This window comes from Rattus norvegicus, chromosome 1 (assembly GCF_021556685.1).
Source record: "Rattus norvegicus strain SHRSP/BbbUtx chromosome 1, alternate assembly SHRSP_T2T, whole genome shotgun sequence".
In the NCBI taxonomy this organism is placed as follows: domain Eukaryota; kingdom Metazoa; phylum Chordata; class Mammalia; order Rodentia; family Muridae; genus Rattus; species Rattus norvegicus.
The window spans coordinates 71818738-71845602 of record NC_141534.1 but is presented as its reverse complement, the minus strand read 5'-3'; the positions used below and the strand labels follow the sequence as shown (position 1 = coordinate 71845602).

General features: G+C 37.8%; 2 protein-coding genes and 1 long non-coding RNA gene across 49 annotated transcripts in view; 1 reads left to right on the top strand and 2 right to left on the bottom strand.

Moving 5' to 3' along the window:
- Positions 1-328: 328 nt before the first annotated feature.
- Positions 329-20684, top strand: LOC148007186 (uncharacterized). Its single transcript, XR_015649601.1, has 3 exons — positions 329-406; positions 18160-18287; positions 20539-20684. It is a non-coding gene; the product is annotated as an uncharacterized LOC148007186 (long non-coding RNA).
- Zfp677 (zinc finger protein 677) lies at positions 8176-23070 on the bottom strand. 47 transcript variants are annotated; one of them, XM_087606157.1, is made up of 8 exons: positions 22684-23070; positions 21651-21747; positions 21472-21546; positions 21117-21205; positions 17516-17698; positions 12640-12725; positions 10828-10954; positions 8176-9932 (listed from the first exon to the last, which is right to left on the bottom strand). In XM_087606157.1, the coding sequence occupies exons 6-8, from the start codon at positions 12667-12669 to the stop codon at positions 9091-9093; spliced, it is 999 nt and encodes a 332-aa protein (XP_087462283.1). In that variant the 5' UTR covers positions 12670-12725; positions 17516-17698; positions 21117-21205; positions 21472-21546; positions 21651-21747; positions 22684-23070; the 3' UTR covers positions 8176-9090. The 47 variants fall into 47 exon arrangements, with proteins under 47 accessions (XP_087462283.1, XP_087462173.1, XP_087462285.1 ...); XM_087606047.1 differs by having other exon boundaries at positions 12640-12720; XM_087606159.1 differs by having other exon boundaries at positions 17516-17658.
- Zfp54-ps2 (zinc finger protein 54, pseudogene 2) overlaps positions 21643-26865 on the bottom strand; it is an 85634-nt gene continuing 80411 nt past the window's right edge. Inside the window, 2 exon segments of the mRNA XM_087602851.1 lie at positions 21643-21747; positions 23205-23384. Of these exon segments, the coding sequence (XP_087458977.1) occupies positions 21643-21747; positions 23205-23384 (285 nt within the window).

The following is a 26865-nucleotide window of genomic DNA, read 5'->3' as shown; positions in this document are numbered from 1 at the left end:
CGCATTAGTGGCAACCACACTTCAGTGGTAACCAACAGCTCTCTAATTGATCTTAAGACACCCTTAAGGACAGAAAAATTCATGGTTGGTCCTGGAAAGTCACTCCCTATGCAATGCACGTGAAGTCATGTATCTTGGAGAATCTACAACCACATTATTAAACCTGCACAATGCCTCACTGAAATCTAAACATTGTTTCTTGTGTCCACAAATAAGCATAGTCCTGACTCCTTATCATGAAACTTCTGTTTACTATAGAGACACTACAAAAAACTCATAACTCAAACTACCCACAAAATTTTTGACCCAAATTTATCCTCTTTACAAGAAATACAGGGATGGAAATGGAGTAGAAACGAGGGAATGGCCAACCAATATCCTGCCCAACTGGAGACCCATCCCATGGGTAAGCACCAATCCCTAACACTATTAATGACACTCTGTTATGCTTGTCAACAGGGGAATGATGTCCTTTGAGAGGCTCTACCCATCAGCTGACTCAGACTAGTGAATTTTAATGCAGCGATTTACAACAGTGATTGAGGACTCAGTGATAGAGGCACAAAAATTCAATGAGTTATATGACCCTGTGCCTAATGAACCTGCACTACACAGTATACAGGCAGCTCATTTGAGGTTCAAAGTATTTCTTTCAAGCCACTCACAATCTCCTCTAGAAAGCTTGTTTTGTCTTGTGTAGTCCAGGTACCTTGACTGGAGTGTGCTTCATGACTGATCTGAACATCTTCTGTGCAGGTAATCTTGTCTAATAATGTCAGCAGCCCTTACTGCTGAAGTTCTTACACTAGTGAAGCTTGCCAGTTTCTGGGACTTTCTGAAGCTATTAAATTGTCTATATCTGAGTTTGGGGAGATTCTCTGCAGGATTTATTGTATCTTCTCCATTATAGTAGTGGCACACAACCCTTTTATCATGATTCCTTTAGGGTAGCAGATCAGATACCTTGCATATCAGATATTTACATTATGATTCATAATACCAGCTAAACTGCTTTTATGAAGCAACAATGAAATAATTCTATGTTTTGTGGTTACTAGAAGTACAGGAAATTTATTCAGGTGTCTCGTCATGAGGAATATTGAGAATCACTGCATTATGTCATCCCTTCCTTTGCTATTCTTTTTAATATCCTATGTTTTAAGGAGATTTCTACAAGGTGTCTCAGAGGAAGCGGATACCTGGGCACGCTATTAACTTCAAAGTCTTCCCAACTTGTCACTGAGCACATACCCATCATGTTCATTGCTCCTTTATTGACAGCATTGAGGAAATGGAATCACTGTAGATGCCTATTAGCTGATACATGAGTAAATAGGTTTCCTATCCTAGCATCCAAATTACAGTTTTATATGTTCAAGTAAGAACATGTAGATTACATGTAGAAGGCAGGAAACCAGAAATGTACCATTAGAAGCAGTTGGAAGAAGATAGGGTGGATAGAATATAGGTGATATGAAAGTAAGGAGTAAGAATACTGGGAACATAATGGTTCAAATATACAGTACAGTTGTGGGAAAGAGAGGGGGTTGCTGAAACGTCAACTCATACAAGATGTCCATGAAGAAGCTAATGGAAACCTATTATTTTGCAATCCAAGTTAAAAAAAAATATCATCTGGGAAAGAGTAGCACACATGAGATTTAAAAGGATGGGGCATTGATACTGTGTGCTAAATGTTTAACTGTAGATGGTGCAGGAAGAAAAGAAGAAAAATGGTTGGGTTTACCACATATAAGGCTATGTGAAGAAGACACTTGAAATCCCACTCTCTTACAAGTTAATAGGGACTATAATTTTGAACACTTTGAACAGAAGTGTTTCACATGGGTAAATAATGCTGCTCCCAGACACATGGGCTATTAAATGAAATTCTTTACCAGGTATCAATTGGCTGCCTAGGAATTATTGGAGGCCTCAGAGGAATCTGGAAGAAAGCTAGTCATTGCCAATGCTCTTCTTGGCTACCAAGAGTATATGGTGCTGCTGAAGTCACCAAAACCTTTGGTTGCAAGATAGAGAACAGTCTTAGTACATATCAGGAAACTCTCCCTGATGGGTAGCTTTCATAGCATGACAAGGTCCTGCGTGGGTTCCTAGCAAAGAAAAAATTTCAATTGTCTTACTTACCTCTGTACCCTGCATCCCACAATACCAACCTACTAGGCAAGATGCATGCACTGGAGCAATACAGGCATGACTTGAGGTTATGTGCATAACACACCAGTCTCTTGATAGGGCTGACACCAGTTCCATAGAAAGGAATTCATGCTTGATGATGTTTATAAACATCACAAAAATATCTCTGCCCAGGGAATTACAGGTTCAACATAGAAAATATTGATATTTTGTTAGTGATCATTTTTCTAAAACTGACATCTAAATATTTGTACTATTCTCAACCTCGGTGAAAGGGTCTTCTCTTTCAGTTTGTAGTGGGTAATCTGGAATTGAGAGAGGTATTCAAAAATACTGAGAACAAGAAACTGAATCAGATTGGGACAAACAACAGTCTGTCATGACCAGGGGAGGGTCACAGGAATCTCCTTTCTCTCAATGAAGGTCTACCAGCAGTTAAGGGTATACGTATTATTTCAGAGTTTGGAGTAAATACCTACCCATCTGTCTGCAGAAATTAAAAATGAATTCCTACATGCCTTCAGGGATTTTTTCTTCATTTTCTTTTGTTTGTCTGTGAGAGTATGTACTGGTTTTCTTGGTATTTGCTCTGTAGACCAGGCTGGCCTTGAACTAACGGATACTAATGGCATGTGCAACTTTGGGGATTTATGTTTAATTAATTAATTAAATTAATTAATGGTATGAAGATTTTGAAGGTGAATAAAGGATGATAACGTATAGGAACATTTTTGTGTACTTGTTTTCTTCTGTGATGAATTTTCTTTCATGTGTACAATAACAGCTTTAGGTAACGGATATTTCTCATTGAATACATTTGAGGGTTGAAATTTCCATTTACCACCAAGACATGAGAATTATATATGGTGTATCTTTATGTGGTTTCTCAGAACCATGAATTTGGTTATGGATAGCACAACTAAAAGGCAAAACTAAAGGGTTTTTTTTTTTTTTTTTTTTTTTGGTACTACATTTTGAACATTTTGACTGTGGCTTTCCATACACAAGCAAGTTCTCATTATAAAGACTTTGAGACTGAATAATATATAAATAAATGCTTAAGCCACAAGCTTGGGCTTATCCTGCAACTGGCTCATAAGTCAATTACCCATTTGTTTTATTCTATGATTTCCACATTGCTTGCTACCTCTCCACAGAGTTCCAGGGAGAACCTCTCCTGTGCCTTTGACCCTATCCCAGAAATCCTCTCTGCATACTGGGACTTTCACCTTCCTATTGTCTGCCTAGGCTCATAGCCCCATAACCTCTTATCAATAGGTGAAGTTTCCACAATTACACAAAAGATTCCCTTTATATTTCCTCCTTTTAGTTCAGTAAAAGGCCCTTTCTTTTGTAATAATAAACTGTATATAATAATGATTATGAAAATTACAAGATTACATTCAAAATGTCCAGTATATATGCATTTGGCAACCTTGGAAAGTTTATACTATATATCCTATCTTGGTGAATATAGAGTTTTATACCTAAATATATCTCTATTATAACTTGTATTACTAAGCTAAATCATCTTCTTAGATTTAAAAAGATTTTCCTAAATCCTAAACAACTTAAACTTATATGTGAGACTATAACTATCTAGTCTTTGAATGAATCAGATGACTTGAGACAAAATAAATATTACTTTAGTATGTAGGAGGAAGTGCAGAGCCAGCAGCTTCCAAAACTATAGAAATGACAGAGAGCATTGGTTGCCTGGACAGTCCCCCAAGATTCTTATATAAAGTTGGAGCATCTATCTTCAGCCTTCTGGCCCACAATATCTGACAGGCTTTTTTGTGAAGGAAGAAATGTGAAGGACTGTTTACCCTGACTTGGCAAAGCTCAGCAATTGACTTCTCTGTGTCTTGTTTGTCCTGTTTGGACAAACTGTCAGCACACTGTCAGCAATTGAAGCAAGGGAAGTTCCTTGCCCGGTGGCTACCTTGCTATATATGAAGGAAACTACTTATGGAGGTTCGTTGATGCTCATCATCTTCCTTGAAAAAGCTTGGGGTGTTGTGATGAGCATACCTGTCTGATAGTTTTAAAAAGGCCTTTTAATAATAAAACATCTTTAAATTCTATATTCTGTTGATCTCTAAGATTCTTGAAGACCATCTACCTATCTAGAATATATCTGAATAGGCAAACATTGCTTGCTTCTAGCTATTTACTATCTGAGCAACCTTGAAAACATTTTTTAATTAATCAAACTAGTATCTAATATGAGCATAAATTTGATTAATTATTAACTTACATTTCTTCATTATTCTAAACAGTTTGTAATAGTGGCTTTCAAAGGACTAGAACTTAACATTGCATTTTTAAGAATTACTTAGGTACAATACCTTGAAAGGAGTTGACATGTAGTATGTTGTAAGCAAATATAACCTTAATTTTGTACCAATATACAAAATCTATAACAATGTAACCATATATAACCTTAATTTTGTATCAATATACAAAGGTATATACCAATGTTAGAATTTTGGCTAGCATCAGCTCTATAGTTTAAGATTAGATTCAATAATCTACCCTTTATTCCTATTATTCCTATACCCCTCCCTTTTGTTATCTGTACTCCTCCAGTCCATTTAACATTAGAGATGAAAGAGTAGAGGAAAGAAAAAGAGAAAAAGAAATCCTTGAATCCAACCTCTGTCATTATGTTTCTTCCTTGATAAAAGATGATATAAACTTGTCACTACCCTCCTCAAATGACAACCAACAACTGTCATCTATTGATTGACAAAAAAATAGCCAGTCTGCTTTTTGGAAATGGGGTGTTGCTCTCTTAAAAGTAATTCTTGCTTATTTGTGGTATTATTTTCTTTTTGTGGGTCTCCTAAAAATTGGGATATTGGTCAGTCTTAAGAAATCTAACTTATCATTTGTTGTCTAGTCTCTGCATGCTGATAAAATTCAGGGCTTTTCTGAAGTCCTGAGTGCAACAGGCTGGGATGTTCAATCAGTTGGGGTCATCAGCTTTCTCTGATGCTGTCCTGGAAGCAGGTTTTGATGAAACAGCTATTAAGGCAGTCTGAATTTGGACCACCTGGGTTACTTGTCTTGTCCTCTTTGGAGTCTGGTTCTTTTATTCTGCAAACATATAAACTTTCACAAGTAACATACACTTCTACATTAATACATGTGCAATGTGCAAAACTAAGTTAAAGATGATTCTCTCTTCTCTGAGTAGGCAAAGCATCTGTTTTTATGTTAGTTTAGATTGTATAACCAAAATGTAATATAAATTTCTATGTAAGCCATCTGAAAGCCTGTTCTTTTTCTTTACTTTACTATCTATAGCAATGATGTTCAGGGGTAGGGTCTTTCCTCGTGTTAAATCCAATTTTAATCTATTTAGATGGAATCAACAACATTTTTTTTCTCCCACTGAACGAAGGGCAATCAACAGCATTCTTTTCCTATTCAATGTATTTCCTGACCTTCATTCTGAAGCTATCACATATGTAGACTGATGAAATTTATCATTCCCTTCCAAATTCCAGCATATTTCAGCAGCTGTGTTATCTGTCTCATTGATATTTAAAAAACCAAAACCCTCAAAGTCAATACAACTCTGTTCTATCTAATGCTAGGAGATCTTATACTCCTTCTGTTCTATCATCATTTCCTTTAAAGTCCTGTTAGATCTCTCCATAATTGCTTGACCTATTGGATTTTAAGCTAACACTGTAACAGGTTTTATGCCATAATGTTTTGGAAAAAAAATGTTGCATTGCAATGAGTATAACTGTAATGTCTGAGATTCAACACTTTCAATATGTAAAGGCATTTCCATGATAGCAATCAACTCTAAAAAATGTAAAATCTCAGACTCAGCCTTTTCAGAACTCAAGGCAGAAGCCCATTAGAATTCTGAAGATGTATTACTAGTGTGAGATATCAACACTTGTACATATCTTAATCCCCCACAGTCTATAAAATGAAACATTATCTATTGTATGACATTGCTTTAAGACAGCATCAAACAATCTGTACTCTTAACTCAATATGTTGAATCTCTATGGGTTTCCATTGTAATTTCTCAAGCCTTTGTGGATCTTTCTCATCTGAAACCATCTCTTTTGTTGCTCGTGTATGTTCCACTTTGAGTACTTTTGAAGGTTCTTTACCCTGACTTAAAGAACCATCTAAAATCTGTCCTATGGTTTCCAATTTAGAGTTCCAACTTTCAGTACTCTCCTAATCTAAGTCTGTTTTACATCTCTCTTTAAAAGGATACATAAAATTATAATCATTACTGAAGAACAATTTTATGCTGATAAGTGAAATAAAATCATATGGGATCCAGATGCATTGTGTTATTGCATTTTTACACCATTTTAAACACAGAAAATATGGCTGGCATCACTTCTGCTCAGCTAGCAGGTTGTACAGGGTGCTAGCTCCTGGCTCTACTCACCAAAGTTTGGTCCCTTTTTCTGGGCCATAGGCTTTTCCCACAAGGACTCAAATTAGACCATCTAGATATTCTAGCAGGCTTTTTGACCTTGCTCTCAAATCTTGCTGTGCTTGAAAAATGGTTGAAGCTACTGTGCCCTCAGGCTCTGGTCCATGAGTGAGTGGGGAGTAGCCTCTGATAAACTCAGTTGGCATTAATGCAAAGTGACCATCTCTCTTAAAGGAGAAGTGTCTGTGAAATGTATTTGGCTTCAGATACCTACATCTATCTAGGAACATGTTGTTTCCAGGGAATGCTTGTTCATGCTGGTAAGTTTTGGGCTCTAAGCCTGGTTCTTTCTAAGTTAGGATTCTATGCCTGACAGTGGATACTATCTATAACCATGAGCTTTCCACCTATGCCAATGTTCACTGAAATACTGAGTCTGACATTGAATATTTATGAATAATTGCCTAGGCCAAAAACTTGGGTTTGTTCCACAACTAAATCATAACTTAGTAACCCATTTATCCTATTTTATATGCTGCCATGTGGTTAATTACGTCTCCTCAGGTTCATGCTATCTTCTTCATCGATTTTTGGGGCAAATTTTTCTTTTGCCTACTTTATCCCAGAAATCTGTTCTCTGTACCAGAACTTCAACCTCCCTATTTGCTATCTAATCTCATAGACCAACAGCCTTTTACTGATAGATGAAGTTTCTACACATTGCACAAAAGTTTCCCTGTACAATATATTTTGTCCTTATTATGACTTTTTTTGAGACAAGGTTTATGTAGTCTTGCCTGTTGAGGAACTCAGTTTGCAGATCAGGTGGTCTTGAACTCACAGAAATCTTTCTGTCCGAGTACTGGGATTAAAGGTGATTACCTCCATGCATAGCATCTTTATTAACTTTTGGATTTTGAACAAGATGTTTTTTATTCTAGCTTTTGCCAGGGGCTAGAGAAATGAATTAGTGGTTAAGAGCACTGGCTGCTCTTCCTGAGAGCAGTGGTTCAATTCCTGCTGCCTGTGCCCTGGACTACTTACCGTCCAACCCTACCTGCCCTTGGGAGTTGGAAGTGTGGTAGCTTAGAGTCAATGACTAGGCTCCTGGAGCAGGTAAGAAACACTGCAGCAAGCTCTTTGGAACTCTGCGGCAAGCTTCTTTAATACTCTCTATCTGCAGCCCATTGGTCCCAAGAAAGCATCTCTTTTAAACAGTAGTTCCTGCATCAGCAATCCTTGGTCTCTCAGGCAGTCTTCAATTAGGTCCTCCTTCAGGAGATGCCTTTGTGGCTGTGTGGTCCCTAGCATTTACATAGAGGTGGCCACTGAAATTCCTCCTACATTTTCACTCTTTTCAGATTTTGACTGCCTAGTGGGAGCCAGGGTGCCATTGCCCTGACATTGCTCACCCCACCTTGGAGGATTACCAGCATAGCCACTGTTGTTCCTCCTATAAATTCCCAACACATACATAGCAGCTCACAAATGTGTATGATGTCAGCTTCAGGGAATTTGACATGCTCTTCTGGCTTCAACAGGCAGTAGGTATGCATATAGTGTATGGACATATACACAGTCAATAAAAAAAATACAACTTTTTCATACAGTTACATTTGCAGAATTTTATTTAATATAAACTCTATTATATTCTTCTAACATTTAAAACTTTTTGAAACGCTTTCACAAATTCCTTAGGTTTACATTATGTATACTATTGTGATTTGTAAGCAAAGAATACAAAATAAATGTTATGTCATATTATTTAAAACAGTATTATTCTCTCCAGTATTAATTTTCTGTTGGACTCAATGAGCTGAGTAATTAGTAAAAGGTTAACCACATTCCTTACATATGCAAGATCTCTCTTTAGTATGAACTCTGCAATGTGTTCTAAGATTTGAAAGCTGGATAAAAATTTGCCACAGTCTTTGCATTTGTAAGGTTTCTCTCCAGTATGAATTTTCTGATATATTCTAAGATATGAGCTCCTAGTAAAGAATTTGCCACATTCCTTACAGAAGTGATGCCTTACTTCAGTTTGAACTCTCCGATGTTTTCTCAAATTTGAATACTGGGTAAAGGATTTGTCATAGTCTTTGCATTTGTAACTTTTTTCTCCAGAATGAATTGTCTGATGTTTTCTAAGAGGTGAGCACTTAGAAAATGATTTATTATATTCCTTGCATACAAAAGATTTCTCTCCAGTTTGAACTCTATGATGTCTTCTAAGATGTGAATCCTGGGTAAAGGCTTTGTCACATTCTATACATCTGTAAGGTTTCTCTCCAGTATGAATTTTTTGATATGTCCAAAGAGTCGAGTCTCTTGTAAAGGATTGGTTACATACTTCACATTTGTAAGGCTTCTCAGCAGTATGGATTCTGGAATGTGTTTTAAGATGTGATAATTCAAGAAAGGACTTACCACATTCTTTGCATTTGTTTAACTTTTCTAAAGAATGAATTTTCTGATGCCTTCTAAATGATGGACAGTGTCTACAGGTTGTCACATTAATGGCATTTGTAAAGCTTTTCTCCAGAATGTCTTTTGTCAGTATGCATTTTCTGATGACTTTTAAAGGCTGATAGCTGGGGAAATGTCTTTCCACATTCTTTGCATTTGTAAGGTTTCTCACCAGTATGAAGTCTTTGATGTGTTTTAAGACTTGAGCACTGGGTAAAGGATTTGTCACAAATATTGCACTTATAGGGTTTCTGTCCAGTATGAATTCGCTGATGTTTTGTGAGAGTTGACTTCACAGTAAAGGATTTGTCGCAATCCTTACATTTGTAAGGTTTCTCCCCAGTATGACGCCTTTGATGTATTTTAAGATGTATGCACTGGGTAAAGGACTTGTCACAAATATTGCATTTGTAGTTTTTCTTTCCAGTGTGAATTCTCTTGTGTACAGTGAGGCTTGAGGCAGCACTGAAGCATTTCCCACATTCCACACATTGTTTTGGTTTCTCTACAATGTAGACTGCTTGTTTTAAAAGACTACACGTTGAACCAAAAATGTCACCATATTCTTCTTGTCTGTGCTCTTTCTTTGATGTGTAGAGTCTCTGTTCTTGAGTAATGATGGGCCACATATTTAAAGATTTCTTACAGTCTTCAGATTTGCAAGACACTCCTCCATTGTGCATGCTTTTAAGTCTATCTGGGTTTGATGAATCAACAGAGGCATCTCTGTCATTACTGTATCTGTAGTTATTAGAGTTTTCTGTGGTTTTACTTGTTTTATAACATGCACAGTGGGAGGGTTCATGAAGCACTTTGCCAAGCTCATTACACTGACAAGACTCTTTTTTAGCCTTTAGGTTTTCCTGGAGACTATCATTTATGCAGTTCTCTGAAAATGGGTACAAGTCAGATTAATTGGGCTTGTTCCATGATTAAACATTTGATAAGTCACTATCTGCCTATGATTTATCTCTCTTAAGATAACTCAATAAACAATTATTCAGAATAAAATTCACAGTAGGCTACCCTTTTCTCTCACCCCAAACCAGTGACAGCCTTTAAGGAAAATGAAGCATATAAATGGGGAAATAGTAATTAGCTTTTGGATGGAGTTTACTAACTGATTATTTAGAACACACGTTAAACATTTTCTCAGATAAGGGTGATGAAAAGTTTAATCGAATTACATGTTCACAGCATTTTGTTAATGAAATAAGAGCACTGTTTACAAGACATAATTCCTTCTAATATTAAATTTTACTTAAAAAATTTTACTTAAAAGCATGAAAAAGTGTTTTATTTTTTAGAAAAACAAATCAATGAAAAAATACAAAAAGAGAAACCACATTAGGTCTTTAGAAGGAATGGGTGGAAAGCAAGTATGTTGTCAGGTACACAAGGCTCTAAATTTCTTAAGACTGGAATTGTTCAAGTAGGAACTGGGAAGAGTAGAGAGAGGGTAAACTATAGGCAGGATACATTGTATGTGAAAAGAACTCATTTCAATATAAGGAAAAAATGAAATAAAGTGATAAGTGTGGAAATATTATAAGCTATTGAGTTTGTGAGTGCATCTTGGAACCTAAGTGAAGGGTGCATGACACCTGTAAATGAAAAGTGGAAAGAAAAAAAGCCAAAAACTATGAAAAAGTCCTTTTCGACTACTTAGTCTCCTTTTCCTTAGTCTCCTGTTGTTCCCAAGATTGCTTCACAGAGTTTACAATAACTTAATTCAGCACATATAAAAGAAAGAGTTGGCAATTATATAACCAAAATAATCTCACCCACAGAGATGAGGTTGGTATAATTCTCCAACATCACATCCATGTACAAAGCCCTCTGAGCAGAGTCCAGGCATTCCCACTCCTCCTGGGAGAAGTCCACAGCCACATCCCAGAATGTCAACTGACCCTGAAACAGAAAGAGGTACAGTTTTGCCATGTGATCCCAGGGACAGTGCTTTTCTTGATACAAGGAGACTTAAGGAAATTAGGAATATAGATGTGTAAAGACAATAATTCAAAAAGGTGATTGCTAACATAGTTATATTCATTAATAAATATTCTAACTGTGAAAACAGAATGATACAATAGTCTCACAAGTAAGTCTATAAAACAGGACATAAATTTAAGGTCTGGACACAGTTATCCATTCTTCCTTTATGTCCCATAGGATCACAGTGTTCATGTCTCAGAAGGGAAATTTGTGATGAGGAAATGTGGTTTTAAATGCTGTACTTGCAGTTAATGCTAATGTAGACCAAAACTTTATTAAAAAATCAGAAACATATTAACTTAGAGAATGTAGTGAATAACCTTCAGGTTATGGATGAGCAAGAACTTACAGAATAGAAAGAACACCAACAGCATATGAACCAACCCCTAGCATCAACAGATGGGATGACATGAAAAAAATTTCTGCCCATCAAAGGAAACAATCAGCAGGGCACACAGACACCCACAGAATGGGAGAGAATCTGTACCAGAGGCATTCTGGATTGGGGCTTATAGTTACAATTTACCAAGAATTACAGACATTAAATATCAAGGAAATAAAACTGCCAATTAGCAAATAGTTAAAGGACCTGAACAGACACTTTTGAAACACAGAAAGATAAATGGTCAATACATATTACAAAAATGGTCAATTCAAACTACTTTGAAATAGTGCCTTATCCCAGGGCTGTCATCATCCAGTCTGACACCAAATGTTAGAGAGGATATAGACAGAACAAAGCCTTATTCACTCTGTGTGTGTCTGTCTGTGTGTACTGCAAATTAACACATCCATTATAGAAATAAATTTGGAAATTGTTTTAAAACTAAAGATAGAACTAACATATGACATAGCTCTTTCATTACTGGACATATACCCTTAAGACTCCATACCCCACTCTGGAGATATTCATACCCCATGTTTACTACTGTTTTATTCACCAAAGTACTGGGATCAATCTAAACATCTATTAACAGATGAATGTATAAAGTAAATTGTATGCATATAAAACATAATACTATTCAGCTGAAGAGAAAACTGTAATAAAAATTTGCAGAAAAATGGAAGGACTTAGAGAGGATTATTAAGTGAGACTGTCAGAAAGAAGATAGCTTGTTTTTTCCTCTCATATGCAGAATCTAGCCAATAATATACGTACATGGAATAAAGTACGTGGGCACAGCAGAATATGGAGGAAAGAGTAAGAAGGTTGAATATCAGGGGTTGATTATCTCAGTGTAACCATTTATGAAAAGCATATATAGGTAGTTGCTTCTAGTTCTAAATCTTTCACAGTTTTGTTTTGTCTTGTTTTGCATTTTGATGGTGGATCAGTTCATAAAGATATATTTGATAGTGAAAACATAAAATCACATCTGAGGCTCCAGAATATCTGTTCCCAATGACTCTTGCAATTGCAGAAAAGTGTATTACGTTGTATAGTCTCTGGGGTGGTTAATTTCAGTATGTGAATTTTTGTGTTTGTCTGAAGATTTTTTTTATGTAAACAAGTTAAAAAAATTTTCAGAAACATAAAATTGAAGGCTCTCATTGTCTTAAATCATAACCTTTCCAGAAAAATAATGGATATGACTACTGACCTGGGACATATTTCCTGGAGAATCAGGCATTTCCCGTTGTTTCTCTTCTTTATCTTTCAATAAGGATAAATAGCTGGCTTGCTGCCCTTTCATATACAGGAGTCAAAAAGGAAAAGCAAACCATGATGAATGGTGTTAATGTACAATGTCAGATCACCTAAGAAGGCCCCTGAAAGAAACAGAACTCTACCAGGTGTCTGGTTAATGACACCAAAGCTAGGCGGGCATGGAATGGCATTCAAAGCTTGGACAGAAAAGTACCATCAACAATATGGCTACACCAAGAAAACCACTCCCTTTAAAATTGATGGAGACATAAGGGCATATGCAGATAGTTACCAGTTACCATAACTCACTTCACTGAAGCAGCACAGTACATAATAACTTAGAGCAAAAATATACATAGGAAAATCAGAGAAATTATCCCTGAAAATATGACAGATAATGCATTGCATGTGAAGAATAAGTAAAATACAGGAGAAGTGAGAAGTAATCATCCATGCACAAGACAGCAAACCACTCTCACTGTAAAGTGTTGCAGCATGTCTGTTGTGTGTTATAATAAAGAGTAGAGAATATAGTAAGTGGGCTTGCAAAACAAAATTTATTATTATTCATAGCAAGTGGGTGGAGTCCCTGATCAATCAGGGCCACCATACAAAAACTCAGAGGCAAAATCTATGGTTTCATGTGAAAAAGTTATTAACTTTTTAAAGATATTAATTATGTTATGTTTGTGAGTACACTATAGCTGTCTTCACACATACCTGAAAGGAGCATCAGATCCCATTACAGATGGCTGAGAGCCACCATGTGGTTGCTGGGAATTGAACTCAGGACCTCTGGAAGTGCTCTTAACCACTCAGCCATTGCTCTAGCTCTAACTTTTTAAAAATTTTGTTCAGCAAAGAAGGCATGTAGATTGGACAGGGATGTCTTAGACTGATGAAAAGTATCTTTGAGTTTTATTTAGGAGATAACCAAAAACACCCCTCAAAATTCTGAGCTTTACTATAATTTACTATAATTTTCAAAATCTGTGGGCAATAGCAGCACAGAAGGGGAAAGAAGTATGGAACAATCCTCATCTCTATATATCCTCAACATTTGACATCCTTAGAATTTAGTTAAGTTTTATATTTGAGACCTTTCATGGACTTTCAACCATTTTTTAAAAAATCATTTACCAGATACATAGTAGTTATTATTGAGAACAGTCATTGTAAAGTATGTTCTTGTGTGAAAAGCTGTGGTTTTCTCCTGCATGCAGGAATTACAGTAGGAAGAGATAACATGATCGGGGGAGGTAAGAATGAAACTCAGCTCAGCCGGATTTTATTGTAATCAGTGCTAGACCAAGACATCTAAGTCTGGCCCAGGACATTTTACTTTACCCCTACTTCAACAGAGCACAATTTTGGAAAAAAGAATTCAGCTAATGATTAGCTCACTCCGAAGTACACAGCATTTTCAAATGCATTTATGAGATTCTTTCACAAGAATGGATATTATCAAACCATTGATAGTGCCCAACATTTAGGGTCTAGGATGATTGACTAAGGTAAATATAATGCCCATGGATTGGAATGGCCCTAAAATAGTAATCACTTAGGCTTTTGTAAAGCACTAGTCACATCATTCATAAGAATGGGATTATGGTCTAAAAGCAATGCTCAAGGTTTAGGGGAAATGGTCTGGGATAAGTTAAAAACAAAACAAAACAAAACAAAACAAAACCTGTATTCTGGTAAATATGGGCAGAGCCTGTCTCAGCAGACAGCAAAGGATCACCAGGTTGTAAACCTACATAATTTCAGGCATTCCAGGAAGAGCAGTAATACACCTCATTCCATTGAAGAGGTTAAGTTGTGTTCCTAATCTTACTGGTTTCTCTAGTGCTTATCTGTGAACCTTTTTGGTCCTCTACATCTCCCATTCCTAAGTTTTTGAAGAAAAAAATAGTGGGTATAATAGATGCCCTGGTTGAATGCATTTCTCTATGGCTAGTCTAATTAATACAGGCAAGTATAAGACATTATAAGGACAGCTAACTGAGGGCCAAGAAAGGTGGAAATGATAGTAGCCATGGTGGCCATTCAAGGGTCACTTGAGAGATCTTATCTTTCTGTATTTACAAATCTTTAATTTCACATAAATAGATGAGAAAGATCTGACACATTAAAGTAACACATGCCAGGAAATGGTTGACAACTAAGATTAGATTTGAGCAACAAGTTATCTATATCTAAAACTGTGGTTTCAGTTCACTTATTTCTTGGTTGATTTCTACTAAAATTTTTGCTGTAACATTAGCGTTATACAAAACATTCAGGCCGTTTTAGAGACTTATCTTTGTATTCCAGTAACCATTCCAGGAATAGGTACTAAAAATACAAAAATAATCCTCAGCATGGCAAAAGAATACCATACTATTATTACAGATGTGTCTTTTATCCCACCCCACCCACTCCTGACAAAAGCAATTTGGAGTCTACATTAACAAGCTAAGAATTGACATGCAGTACAGTCAGTAAATATGACAGTGCCATTTTACAATATAATTGACAATTTCTGAATTGAAGCTCTTTTAATATCAAGTTAAGTCTTTTATACATTGAGATTGGGAACTTTTTTGATCCTTTCATAGTATATCATTATAGATCATAACAGTTTTCTAATGACTCAGTTTACCAAAAAATATCTACAGCCTAACAATGCCAGCTTCTAAACAAGAAGCTTAGACATATATATTTAAACCAGTTTCTGTTTGCCTGAATAGATATTTTCAAGCCAATGATTCTCAAGTTTTTAAAATGTTGTAACCCTTCAATAGTTGTGTGTATGTGTGTGTGTGTGTGTGTGTGTGTGTGTGTGTGTGTGTGGTGACTCTAATCACTCCAATTTGCAGGCAACCCTAGGCTGCCCTTGTAAATAGGGTTTTGAGTCATAGGTTGAGAAACCGTTGCACGTTCTTTGTCAGACTGCCTAAGGGCATTGTCTTATTGCAGCATGAGATAGCAATTCTTCACTCTCTGGTGTTTAGTTGTGGCCCTTATTTTTGGTCTTTTATTTATCTATTCAACAAGATCATTGTTAATAAAGACTTTATAATAAAATATCTGACAAACTCTAAAATGTGCTGCAGCCTTATACACTTAACCTGTTTAAAAAGCTCTTTTTTAAGCCCTCTAGTTTTTTAATTTCCTTTAAACTCCAAAACTTTCTTTAAGCAAGTTTAAAACCTCTCACTGTGTGTTTTTGTAATATAAAAATAAAGTGCTTTTAAAAAGTGTAATGACACAGAACAGAATAATTTTTTGAAAGCGAAACTAAGTTTTTAACAGTGTGAACGATTCAGTGTCTCCATGAATGCATGAAGGTGCAGGTTTAATATCTCACTAAACAAGCACTGTTTTAAGTCTTATCTTTTGTCAACCTGGCTTTTAAGACAAGAATTACATACAATTTTTAAATCTCAATTTAAAAGTATCTTTAGAGATCTTCCTCGATTGGCTCAATCCATGTGTTACTGCCCAGAGTGATTCCAAGCCTGAGTTATGAGTTTAAGTTGATTTTTTATTACAGATTTGTAGCCATATTCAGTAACTTGATCAGCTATACTAGCAGTGCTAGGCTCAAAGCTACAGCAGCAAAGCTACAAGAGCAGTGCCAGTTTATCAGTTCTTGTGTCTCTTTAAAAAAAAAAATCCTTGAAATGGGTTAAGACTAAGGCTTGGGGAAAATGGCTAGCAGGTGAACAGGGCTGGCAGGTGAAGTTTGCTCGTTTCCCTGAATATGAAACATAGAATTACAATCAAATTAAATGAAACTACAGACACAAAAGGGCAGACAAGGACAGACCTGCATAGGGAGGAAAACCAATAGAGCGGGGGTGGGGGGGGTGGGGGGAATGTTTCTCAAGGAGGCTTCCCCAGGCCAGGATGTAGGGGGATGTGGTTTGGGTATCCAGGTTTGGTCCAAGTGACATGTTAAGAGTGCCCTCTGGCGGCCATCGAATACAGAAGGTGGGCCATTTCAGAAGCAGAAAGTGTGGAGTTTCCCTGGATTCATGTGGAACCTGTATTGGGATATGAATGGGCTTTGGAATTTTTGAAATGCTGTTAAAGGGCAGGCGTGGGGTCTGTGGCAGGCAGTTGGACTGTGAACCCCCCACTTCGAAGGGAAAGGAAACAAGCAGGGAAAGACTGGCAATTAAGAGAATGCAGAGAAAGAGAAGAGGCTGCAGGGGACCAGAAGACAACAAGGTGCACAGATGGACAAGATGAGAGGTCAGCCAATGAAAAGACACAGTCCTACAGTCAAGACTCCTATCCCACTTAATTTAGGACACCTGGTTCCATGCCAGTAACCTCCTGGAACAAGAGAGGTGACTCTCCTCTTCTCCAGACTCAAGGAGTGGTACCTACTTCAGCCTCTTTATTGAGCTCTAACCCTTTGGTGCCAAAACCTTATTGGCCTCTGGAGGATTCCCTGACTCAGCTAATGGGATGGTCTGGATCCCATTCCTAGGTGAGGCAGCTAGGTGGGGCCCCAAATGTTACACTGTCTTCCATGTCTCTTAGTAAAGAGAGGAATATATATCAGTTGGCTGGTGAAACAAAATCTTTTATTATTCACACCACATAAGTGGAATTACTGATCTGTCAAGACCACCAGACAATGACTTTGGAGCCTTGTTTCTTCTGGCAGTCCTAAGCAGGGGCTGAAGCAGGGTTTACAAAGATAAAAACCACATGCACGTGGGCCAAGTTACAGGTATAATTTTTATCAATTAGGACTCTGGATTAGAGACTTTCCCAATTGTTCCATCATTGTCAGCTGACATAGAATGTGTTTTTTTCCTAATCAAATTTACCTTCTTTCTGTTGTTAGGAACAGCCATGAAAATTTGGGGAACCATTCCTTCTTAGAGAGGGAGTTAGTCTGCTTCCAGTAGGTCTCCAGCTTCCCAGGTCCTGGGATCTTGAATTTTGTTTCGCTCTATATGTAAAATTGAATCTGAAGTCAAAATGGCAGTACTTAAGAACAGTTCCTCTACCTGTTCCCAGGAAAGAAAAGATACTATCAACAATCCAACCAGAGACATTAAAAAAAAAAACAAATGGAATAAAAACCATGTTAACAGAAAGTGTAGCCATTCTGGGAATCAAAATGGAGAATCCTCAATTGAATAAACATGATCTCCAGTTAAATAAATCCAGCACATGCTCCAGAAGTTCCACTCTTCGGCATATGCTCAAAGGGCTCAACATCTTACTCCACAGATATGTGCTCACTCATGTCCATTGCTTCTATATTCATAATAGGTACAAAATGGAAACAACATCAATGTCCATCAACTGACAGGTAAAAATGCATATATGTAGTATAAAATATTATTCAGCTATAAAAAAAATTGAAGTCATGAAACTTGCAGGTAATGAATGGACCTAGAACAGATCATAGTGAGTAGAGTAACCCAGACCTAGAAAGACAGACATTGCATGTTCTCTCTCCTAGGAAGTTCCTACTCTGAATCTTCAGATGTGGGTTCACAACCTGAAGTAAATATAGTAACCCAGGAAAGAAGACTCCCAAAACATCACAGGCTATTGCAGTTGCCCATGGTTGCCTTCTGTAACTAGATGGTGAGTCCCTATTATTGAAGAAGCTGTGCACTTTGGACACAAAACCCAGGCCTTAAGAAGGATGTGACATTACAGCATCCCCTCTGGGCACTAGCTTTCATTTTACCAGAAGGCAATATGCAAGTTTCTACAGGAGGGAGCCAACCAACAGTCCTACCCAGTTATGACACCTCCGAACCACAACAATGCTCATCCCTGTAGGATAACCCTAAAGGCGTAAGAGCGGTACACATACCTTGGTGGCAACTGATAGCTTCTAACTGAACTTATTTCAACAAGAGGGAAATAATACCTGGTACTGGAGAACCCTAGAGTTAGTAAAGTCAAAGATCTTGGAGGAAAACTTACAGCTACTACTTTACTAAGTCAGCATAATCCTAACTGTACTGTAAATATTTCTCCCTATTTCCACAGATAAATGTAGCCCTTACTCCTCATCAAGGAATATTTTTCTATAACACATAGAAATCATTACACAGAACCACAATCAGTCAAAATTGAAGAGCTGTGATACTCACTCTGAATTGACACATAAGCAACACAATTCCTGCATCTAAGGTACAGTGAGAAAAAGGGGCAGGGATATTGTAAGAGCCGAAGGAACAGGAGGTTTGCTGTCAGACTGTCTCTTAGAAATGTCAAAAAAGCTCCAGGCATGAAATCTTACAAACATGGCTGACTACATAGTATGTGAACAAGGATAACACCAAGAGACATGAGAATGAGGACAGGAAAAAGCTCACCAGGTCTCAACTCTAATCAAACACTAAGGAATCTGAGAGCTGGAGAAATAGTCTTCCCCCAGAGATTATTAGTACACCAAATAGTTATCTAAAACCAAGCGTTCATCCCTAAAAATGTAAAGAATGAGTAGTTTGTACTTTTATCTTTAGGAATTCACACAAACATACAGTAATAATAAGAGAAAAGATTATTAAGAAATTATGAATACCTGTGTTAAGTGAAGATTTAACATTGTCTACATAAAAATTATCAGAATGGTTTTTATGCCATTTTGTACTATTGCTACTTAATAGGCAGTGAGAGAAGGCTCAAGGGCTGTGAGTTCCTATTGTTTTTGCAGGGACCCAGGTTCCTTTCCTGGAACCCACACTGTGGATCCCAATTCTCCACAACTACAATTTTAGGATGCAAATTCTAGTTATTCATGTATGAGAAAGTCTTGTACACATAAAATATGTAGATATCAATAAAAACCGAAGAGTAAAACAAAATTAGGAAAGAGAAAGATAGGAAAATTAGAAAGAATGACTAGATAGATAACAAAACATAAACTCCTTGAACGAATTTAGCAGGCAGATGAAAGGTCTCTATAATGAAAACTTGGTCTTGTCAGTTGAAACTCCATGACATTTAGATCCCCACTATATATTTCACAGAAATAGTAAAGAGAAATTTAGAATTCATCTTGATGCACATAATCTCTTGGTACACAGAAACCACAGGAAAATGTTACACTCATCAAGGTATCTTGTTGTGATTCCTGATCAGCTTGGTGCAACAGAGAAGCAGATCTAGAATCTGCCCAAAGCAATGACCATGACAATGTCACCAAAATAGCACAAACATGCTGCATATAAAAACACGGACCTGGGTTCTGGTCTCTCGTACCATACAAAGAATCATAGACTGTCATGTGTGATCTGAAATAGTGAATCCTGTAGTGTAACACAAAGTGGGCAACGCTTGATACGAGAGGCAACTGACAAACAGTACTGTGTATAATTCAAAAATGCACGGAAATAGCAATAATTAACAGTATGAAGTGACACGCTATACAGTAAATATAGCTCTTAGCTATATATTTATAGTATAATGGATAAAAACACACTCTATGAAAAACTTACAAAGGAACCAAATTATAATATAATCAATAAATAAGCAACTGAATGAACACACTATGCTCAACAGAAGTAGAAATGGCCAATATGCACATATCAATAAGGTTTAGGGCAGAGGCTACTATACAGAGATTCCAATTCTGCCTAGAAAGTGTCCACACTTAAGACCCTAACAAATTCACTTCCTTTAGTATTTTTTGAAATGTAAATAATACTGCCAAAGCAAATGATATAAATAGAATACAGCTCTAAAAAAAGAGAAAAAGATTATTTTAAAATATATTTTTTCCAGAAATTGATTTCATATCTAAAGATACAAGATACTGTGAAAGGAATTTCCTTTAAATGCCCTATGGACAGCAATAAAATCTTATTTGGATATTTTACAGAAAGACATCCTGAAAGTATCAAGGAACAGCACAGAGCTGGAAAATACCAAGAGGATCACACCTAGAGGTGATCTCACAGTATATTACAGTCACAGCAATGGAAACCACTTGGGATTGTCATGACAACAGACAATAGGAGATGTCCCATCAAAAGTGTGTTGGTATTATTTTCAGGAATGGAGAAATTAACACTAAAAGGTAGAGAATGTGCTACAATATCAAAAGCTCCAAATTCTGAAAACAATAAGTATACCTTGGAGTATTAATACATTAAAGTCACTGAAGTAAAAACCACTTAATGCTGGTTTAATACTGGAATGCAGACATGATCAGTGATGTGCATAGAATAAGGACAGCATCACTCCCATGAATAAAAGAAAATTTTATTGCCTCCTTATATCAATTCTGCTGTAGAAAATCTTCTCATCTCTAACTTAGGACAATTCTAAGGAGATTTTTCTCAGTGGATGTCTCCAGAATTATTTCTAGTGAAACAGAATGTGGCAAAACTGATTTCATGTCCCACTTTCACATTCACTTGATCCCCTTGCCATCCCTTCACCAATCCTCCAACATACCTGGATCCTTAGCTACTGTCTCCTCCCTCTCCACCTTCCAGGTTTCTGTTTTGCTCCACAGGTGAGCAGGTCTGGGTGATCAGTGAGCCCTGCACATGTGCATGAGATTCATCAGAAAGCATCTGGATGGCTAACACAGTAGTGCTCAGGAGATAGAGAGGATTCAAAAGTGATCCCCCAATACTGAAGATACTTTGAATTCATTTTTGTTTAGCCTTAACTGGAAGCCCATACCCAATCACAGGTTAGTAAAAAACTGACGGGGACAAACCAAACTGAATGATTGGGGTGACAGCACTATACAGTAGTGAGGTTCTGAATTTATCATGGATCAAACATACTAGAAGCCTTATACCTCTCAAAGAGATTCACAAGACGTTTGAATATTTTATGAAAATTTTTGTCATTCCTCCGAGGATTTCACTTCATTCTGTGAGATACAAGACGCAGTTACACAGGAACATAGATAACAGTTGTTTTCCCAGGACCCTGAGGTGGACAGAGGGAGATAGCAAACAAAGTATCCTCACTCACTGAAATCTGACCGCTTTAATTCTGTGACATGCAGTCTCTGTACAAAACCTTCTGAGCAGGGTCCAGGCATTGCCCCTTCTTCTGGAACAAGTTCACACTGTCAAATGACCACAAAATAAAAGAGTGTGGACAGTTGTGCTAGTGCACACTTTTGGACTCCCTTACATTTGCAGCCACTCCTTTCATGACTACTATCTAAAAGCTCTCCTGGGATGCTCAATTACCAAGTAAGTCCCCGGGTATTACAGGGGAGTTAATGTGAAAAAAATGTAAATTTCAACAGTTTTGTCCTTTTCACCTTAACAAATATAATAGTTTTTTTCCTTACTCACTTTAAACATTACTAACTGCCCTCCTCTGGGTCACCCACCCACTCCCACAATCCTTTTCCCATTCCCCCCTTTCTACTCTGAGTGAGTGGGGCCCCTCTGGGTATCCCCCGGTCCCCCAGCACTGAACATATTCCACATGTAGGCAACAGCTTTTGACATAGGCCCTGCTCCAGTTGGTCGGGACCCAGATTAAGACAAAGCTTCATATGTGCACATATGACCAGGGAGACTTAGATCCAGACAGTCTAAGTTCTTTGGTTGGTGGTTCAGTCTCTGAGAGCACCAAGCTTCCAAGTTAGATGATTTTGTTGGTCTTCTTGTGGAGTTCCTATCCCCTTAGAGGTCACAATCTTCCTAGCATTTTAAGAAGAACATTTTGGCACCCACAAGATTGATGAAAAAAAAATATAATTGGGACTAGTCTAGTTTAAGTCATCTAAAATTCATCAGTAAGACATCCACAGCAGAGTTTCCATGTCTGCTTCTTCATAAACAGCAGAGAAAACTGATTGCACCCTGGTCCTTTCCCCTGGCGAAGCAGCTTTGTAGGATCCAGGGCCCCCAGGCTCAAGTTCCCTATGCTGTGCTGCTGAGTCTCACAGGCCGGCAGCCAGGAAACTGTGTCTGAGGAGAGTTTTCGGGGATCAAGAGAGAATCAGGACAAGGTAACCCGCCAGCCTTTAGGTGGCCATCTGACTCACTCTTTCCAGCTTATGTAGACTCGACTCAGTTTTTCTCTGTCATTCTACGGGTCCGACAAGTATCGCCTTCAATCATGACCCTTGTTTTCCAGTCCCCCAGCTCCTCTGACCTGGGAGGTTCCAGGGCCAGCAAATGCGATTCTCCCGCTAAGCGGCTGTCTGCTGACTCTCTCAGGATGCCTCGCGCAGAATCTGATTAGGTTAGTTTTCAGGTCCCGCTAGACCCTAACTTCTGTCTTCTATATCCAGGTTTGCACCACAGGATTTCACACGGTGCAGACTTACAGCTCCTTCCGGGAATAGGCCATCAGTACTTCAGACTTTCAGTCCAATTTGCCTATTCTCACTCGGAGTACCAGTTTGTTCGCTCGTCAGACCTTTAACCACGCCCACTCTACAGACTTCCGCAACAACTATCTAATAGACGTTTTGTTTCCGGGTGAGTGGCCCCACCACGCGGAAGTCAGTCCCTCCCACTGGAGCTTTTGGTTCCTTTTACACAGCTCTAGAAATTAGGCTACCCTCCGCGCTGTCTGCAGACTCTCCACAAGCTTGCGGCCAGCATAGATCAGACGCGAATTTAGTAGGAAGCTGCTCCCCATAGTGAGCTCTGAACCATTCCGATAAAACATACGCAGCAGCATAACACTCGATTTGATTACCAGCTTGTGGGCTGCATATTTACCCCAAACAGTAATAGACTAAATTCAGACGCCAGAATCTCATCCTCAATACAAAAAAAAAATTGAGTAGCCCAAACCAAATACTGCAATTTTGCCTCAGGGAGAGAAATTTCGATATCTTAGATTTTGAAAATCAATAGGGGGAATTGAGTGCGCTGCCCTTTGCTACCAGTTCAGAGCTGAATTCATCCTGCGCCATACTGTTTTCACCACTAGATGGTGGCCTTGTCTATTTACTAACTCAATACCAGGGTTGTCTTCTGTGACTCAAGCTAAACATGCTGTGAGGTAAAACAGAATTTTTTTGTTGTTCCAGATGCAGAAAATAAGTAGGTATATTGTATTAGTCCTAAAAATGTGAGTTATACTATCCTATTTTAGCTTCGGGAATACTGAGGAAGAAGAGGTGGTTAGGATATAAGAAGAGAAAAGGAGGAAGGGCTAAGACATGCTCTTGACTCCACAAACTACTGTAATCAATAAGCAATAGAAACTGTACTTACAAGCACTAGCTTCACACAAGACGTCAGTCAGTCTAAGAATGGGAAAGGCCACACTTTACCCCTCAGATGTTGGCCAAGTATTGCAGGATATTTGATCACACTGTGAATCTGGGATTGTGCTATACTGTAGCTCAGCTCTTAACACACAGCTTTAATCCCTCTGGCCAGGATACAGACACAACCTTAGTACACCCCTTTAATCCCAAACAATGAAGGTAAAGTTAGTTTGTAGAAGGAAGCACCCATGTCTGAAAGTGATGTCTAATTGATGGGTAGACAAACTGAGTGATCAGAGAAAGATCTGACAGAGTAGGATATGTCTAACTCTCATGAGAAGAGGGAGGAAAGAGAAGATATGTAAGGGGCAGTGAGAGAGAGGAAGGAGGCAGGTTTTACTGGGAGAGTTTTACAGAGACAGGTTGAAGAGAGAATAAGCTACATGCAGGTGAAGACAGAAAAAGGCAGAGAATGAGAAGGAGCCAGAAGATCAGAACATATTCCCCAAATTAGGATAAAGTCAGGCAGAGGCCATCAGTAGAGGCCAAGAGAGAGAAGCTAGATTGAATCAGTCACCTTGGAGAAGGGCTTGAGTCAGAACAGCTGAGTAGAACCAGCCAGCAAGAGATCAGAAAAAAACGAGAATGGGTGAGATTATTCAGCAGCAAGACTCAGAAGCTGAAAATATTCTAGGCCTAGATTGGACTGTATGGAGGCTAGAGGCATCCAGGTCTAGGTCTAGGTTAGTAGATGGAAGTAGTAAGCCTCGGAGAGACCAATCACTTTAGGTGAATAAAAAATATATTCATAGCCTTGGATAGATTCTAGGATTAGACTTGCTCCCTTTAATTGTTATCCTGTGCCGAGCACATCACATAACTCCAAACCCACAGTCTCACAAATGACTCTGGTTAATCTCAGTGGGTCCCAAGCAATAAGAATAGATATGAACACTACAGAGAATTGTTGCTATTATGGACCAAAATAGCAAAGAAATAGGAGGTGAAAGTGGACCCCCCCCACACACACAGAGATAGAGATAGAGAGAGAGAGAGAGAGAGAGAGAGAGAGAGAGAGAGAGAACATGCATGTATTCTGTTTGTGTGTGTACACATGTGAAATAGCTAAAAAGTACAAACTTTAAATGAGTACAACAGTCTGTAATTTCTTTTTGGTTGTATCATTATCTGGTTTAATATAAGGTAATACAATCAAGAAGTCAGAAGGCTGTTTTGTGTCAAGAAGTATTTCAAGTAGCCTTGGTGTTTTGTGGTGGTGGTGGCAGTGGATTTTTATTACTCTTTCAGTCTCATTGCCACTTGTAGTTCTTTTTATATTATTTAATTAGTGTTGTTTAAATTGGATATGTTCTATGCACATGGAAATGGATATATGACAATTGGAGTCAAATGAGTGGAATAGTAGAAATAAGATCCACTTCATAACTCATGTCTACCAATTAGGTTGTACAGTAACCTTGGGTACTTTCCAAAACATGAAAAGAAAAAGTTATGTATAGCTGAGCAAGGCCATGGAAACTTTCAGAAACAGCACACAGGAGACAGAAGCAAGGGAAACTCAAGGTCAAGGTCAAAGTCAGCCTGGTCTACATAGTGAGATCAGACAGGTGGCAATATACAGAGAGAGTCTGTTTCAAATTAAAGCAAATTCTTCCTTTTATGATGCCAGAAGCACAATGCATGTTTCCAACTAAGGGAGCCACCCACAGTTTTACACAGGTATGATGCCTATGAATCACATCAAAGATCTCCATGGCACCATGGCAGGGTAACTCTTAAGGGTGCATTAGTGGCAACCACACCTTGGTGGCAACCAACAGCTTTCTAATTAGTCTTAAGACACTCTTAAGAACAAGAAAACATAAGGTTTGTCCTGGAAACATCATTACCTACTCACTGCTGGTGAAGTCATGAATCTTGGAGTAAAACCTACAACCACATTATTAAACTGGCATAATGCCTCACTGAATCTAAACATGGTTTTCTTGTGTCCACAAATAAGCATAGTCCTCACTCCTTATCATGAAACTTCTGTTTACCATAGACAGAGATCACTACAACAATTCACAAGTCATCAAAATGCAGTGTCATGGAGGTCATGCTTAGTGGATAAATCTACAAAATACTCCTGCACCTAAGGCTCCAGGAACATTTTTGAAGAGGGGATAGAAATATCAGGGTGTTTGTTGTGAGACTGTTTTTCCTAGTAATGCCAGAATATATAATCATACAATCTAACCGACATGAATATCAAAATGAGAACTTAGCAAGAACAACAATGGACATACCCAAGTGGATGGGGAGACACCCACAATGGCCCAACCCTACACATGGAACTACAGACAACATAGGAATACTGGGAGCAGGAATCTCTTCAAGCAATGAGTATCCTTATTGTTTATCCAATAACAAGTGACCAGCCATAATGACAAAATATAAATAACATGATATGGGCTGAGTAAGTTATACATAGGAAAATATATATTATATGCATATACATACATATATGTAATAACATATAATGAGATAGATGGCCAGGAATTGAAAGTGAGCAGGTATAGGTAGATGAGAGAATTTGACAGGAGGAACAGAAATAGAGAAATGTAATTATATTATAACCCTAAAATTATATAGTAAAACAAAACAGAAAACCCACCAAAGCAAAACAAAAGTAAAGGAAATAAACAAGCACTGCCAACAAATCCAAACTAAAACAAAACAAAGGGTTCTATAGATTTTTGGGAAAAGAAAACCAGCACTTTAGTAAACTTCCATCTTACCATCGTTAGAATGGTCACCATCACGAGTAGAAATGATAACACGTTGACCTTACTGAGGGGAAAGGAGGTCATACACTGCTGAGGAAGTAGGAACTAAAGAACCAAATTTTGAAATCACCATAGATGTTCTAAAATCAGGAATATATGAAAAAATGAAAACTACTATGTGACCCAATTTCAGCACTGTGTGTTATGCTAT